Source organism: Lepidothrix coronata, unplaced genomic scaffold (genome assembly GCF_001604755.1).
Source record: "Lepidothrix coronata isolate B3197 unplaced genomic scaffold, Lepidothrix_coronata-1.0 Scaffold557, whole genome shotgun sequence".
In the NCBI taxonomy this organism is placed as follows: domain Eukaryota; kingdom Metazoa; phylum Chordata; class Aves; order Passeriformes; family Pipridae; genus Lepidothrix; species Lepidothrix coronata.
The window spans coordinates 16316-17671 of record NW_016690737.1 but is presented as its reverse complement, the minus strand read 5'-3'; the positions used below and the strand labels follow the sequence as shown (position 1 = coordinate 17671).

Genomic DNA, 1356 nt, shown 5'->3' with positions numbered 1-1356 from the left:
TGTGTACCCCCCATACCCTCATTCTAGTACCAGGTGCTGTAGGAGGTGTCAGGGTGTCCCGGGGGTTTTGGGGTGACCGTGTACCCCCCCATACCCCATTTCCCAGGGCCGGTTGATGTGGGAACTGCAGGGGGTGTTGGGGTGTCCCAGGGCATGCTGGGGTGACCCCGGGGAGTTTTGGGGTGACCGTGTACCCCCCCATACCCCATTTCCCAGGGCCGGTTGATGTGGGAACTGCAGGGGGTGTTGGGGTGTCCCAGGGCATGCTGGGGTGACCCCGGGGAGTTTTGGGGTGACCCTGTCCCCTCCCCCAGTGCCGAGTGATGCGGGAGCTGCGGGGTCAGGGCCAGTCCTTGGGCTTTGCCTTCGTGGAGTTCGAGGCACACGAGGAGGCTCTGGGGGCCCTGCGGCGCCTCAACAACAACCCCGAGCTCTTCGGGCCCCACAAGGTCAGTGGGGGGTCCCCCCTTTGTGTCCCCCCCTTCCCCTCGACTGGGACCCTCCCAGAGCTGCCCTGGAGTTCCGGGGTGCCCCCAGGATTTCCTGATACCCCCCAGGGGTTTTAGGCTGTCCCCGAGGTTCTGGGGTGCCCCTGGATGTAGTGGGGGGCACCTTGGCTGTTTCTGTGTTCCTCCTGGGTTTTGGGGTGTCCCTGGGGATTTCAGGGTGCCCCTGTTGTTCTGGGGTGCCCCAGGTGTTCTGGGGTGCCCCCCTCGGGTCTTGGGTGTTTAAGGGTCTTCTGGGTTGCCCCCAGTGCTCCAGGAGGGGGTTCTGGGGTCTCCCCCCTGGGTTTAGGGCCCCCCCTGGACTTTGGGGTGCCCCCACCGTGTTGGGGTGCCCAGGGTGTTCCAGGTTTCCCTGGGGTTCTGGATAGGCTTTGGGGTCTCTCCCTGTGTTTCAGGGTGCCCTCACAGTGGTTTGGGGGAAGTTCTGTGATGTCCTCCCAGTTTCTGGGCTCTGCTCCACTTTTGGGGTGTCCCTTGGTGTTTGGGGGGGTTCCTGGGTGCCTCCCCAGTTCCAGGGTGTTCTCCGCTGTTCTGGGGGGTTCCTGGGTGCCATCCCAGTTTGGGGCTCCCCCTTGGTTCTGGGGTTCCCCCTGGAATTTTAGGGGGTTCCTGGGTGTCCCCTGGTGTTCGGGGGGGGTTCCTGGGTGCTCCCCTTGTTCCGGGGTGCCCCCCCCGGTCTCAGGGTGCCCCCCGTGCCCCCCCAGCGCCCCATCGTGGAGTTTGCCCTGGAGGACCGGCGGAAGCTGCGGCTGCGGGAGCAGCGGATCCAGCGTGGGCTGGTACGGGGGGGACACCCCCTGACACCCCCTGACACCCCCTGACCCCCCCGGGGCCCCCCCAGCCCGGGGCA

At 66.2% G+C, this 1356-nt stretch overlaps 1 protein-coding gene across 1 annotated transcript in view; it reads left to right on the top strand.

The window, feature by feature from the left end:
- RBM28 (RNA binding motif protein 28) overlaps positions 1-1327 on the top strand; it is a gene marked incomplete at its 5' end in the record, with an annotated part of 5676 nt that extends 4349 nt beyond the window's left edge. Inside the window, 2 exons of the mRNA XM_017839901.1 lie at positions 301-449; positions 1211-1327. Coding sequence (XP_017695390.1) covers positions 301-449; positions 1211-1327 — 266 coding nt within the window. The remainder of the gene's footprint in view (positions 1-300; positions 450-1210) is intronic.
- Positions 1328-1356: the final 29 nt, after the last annotated feature.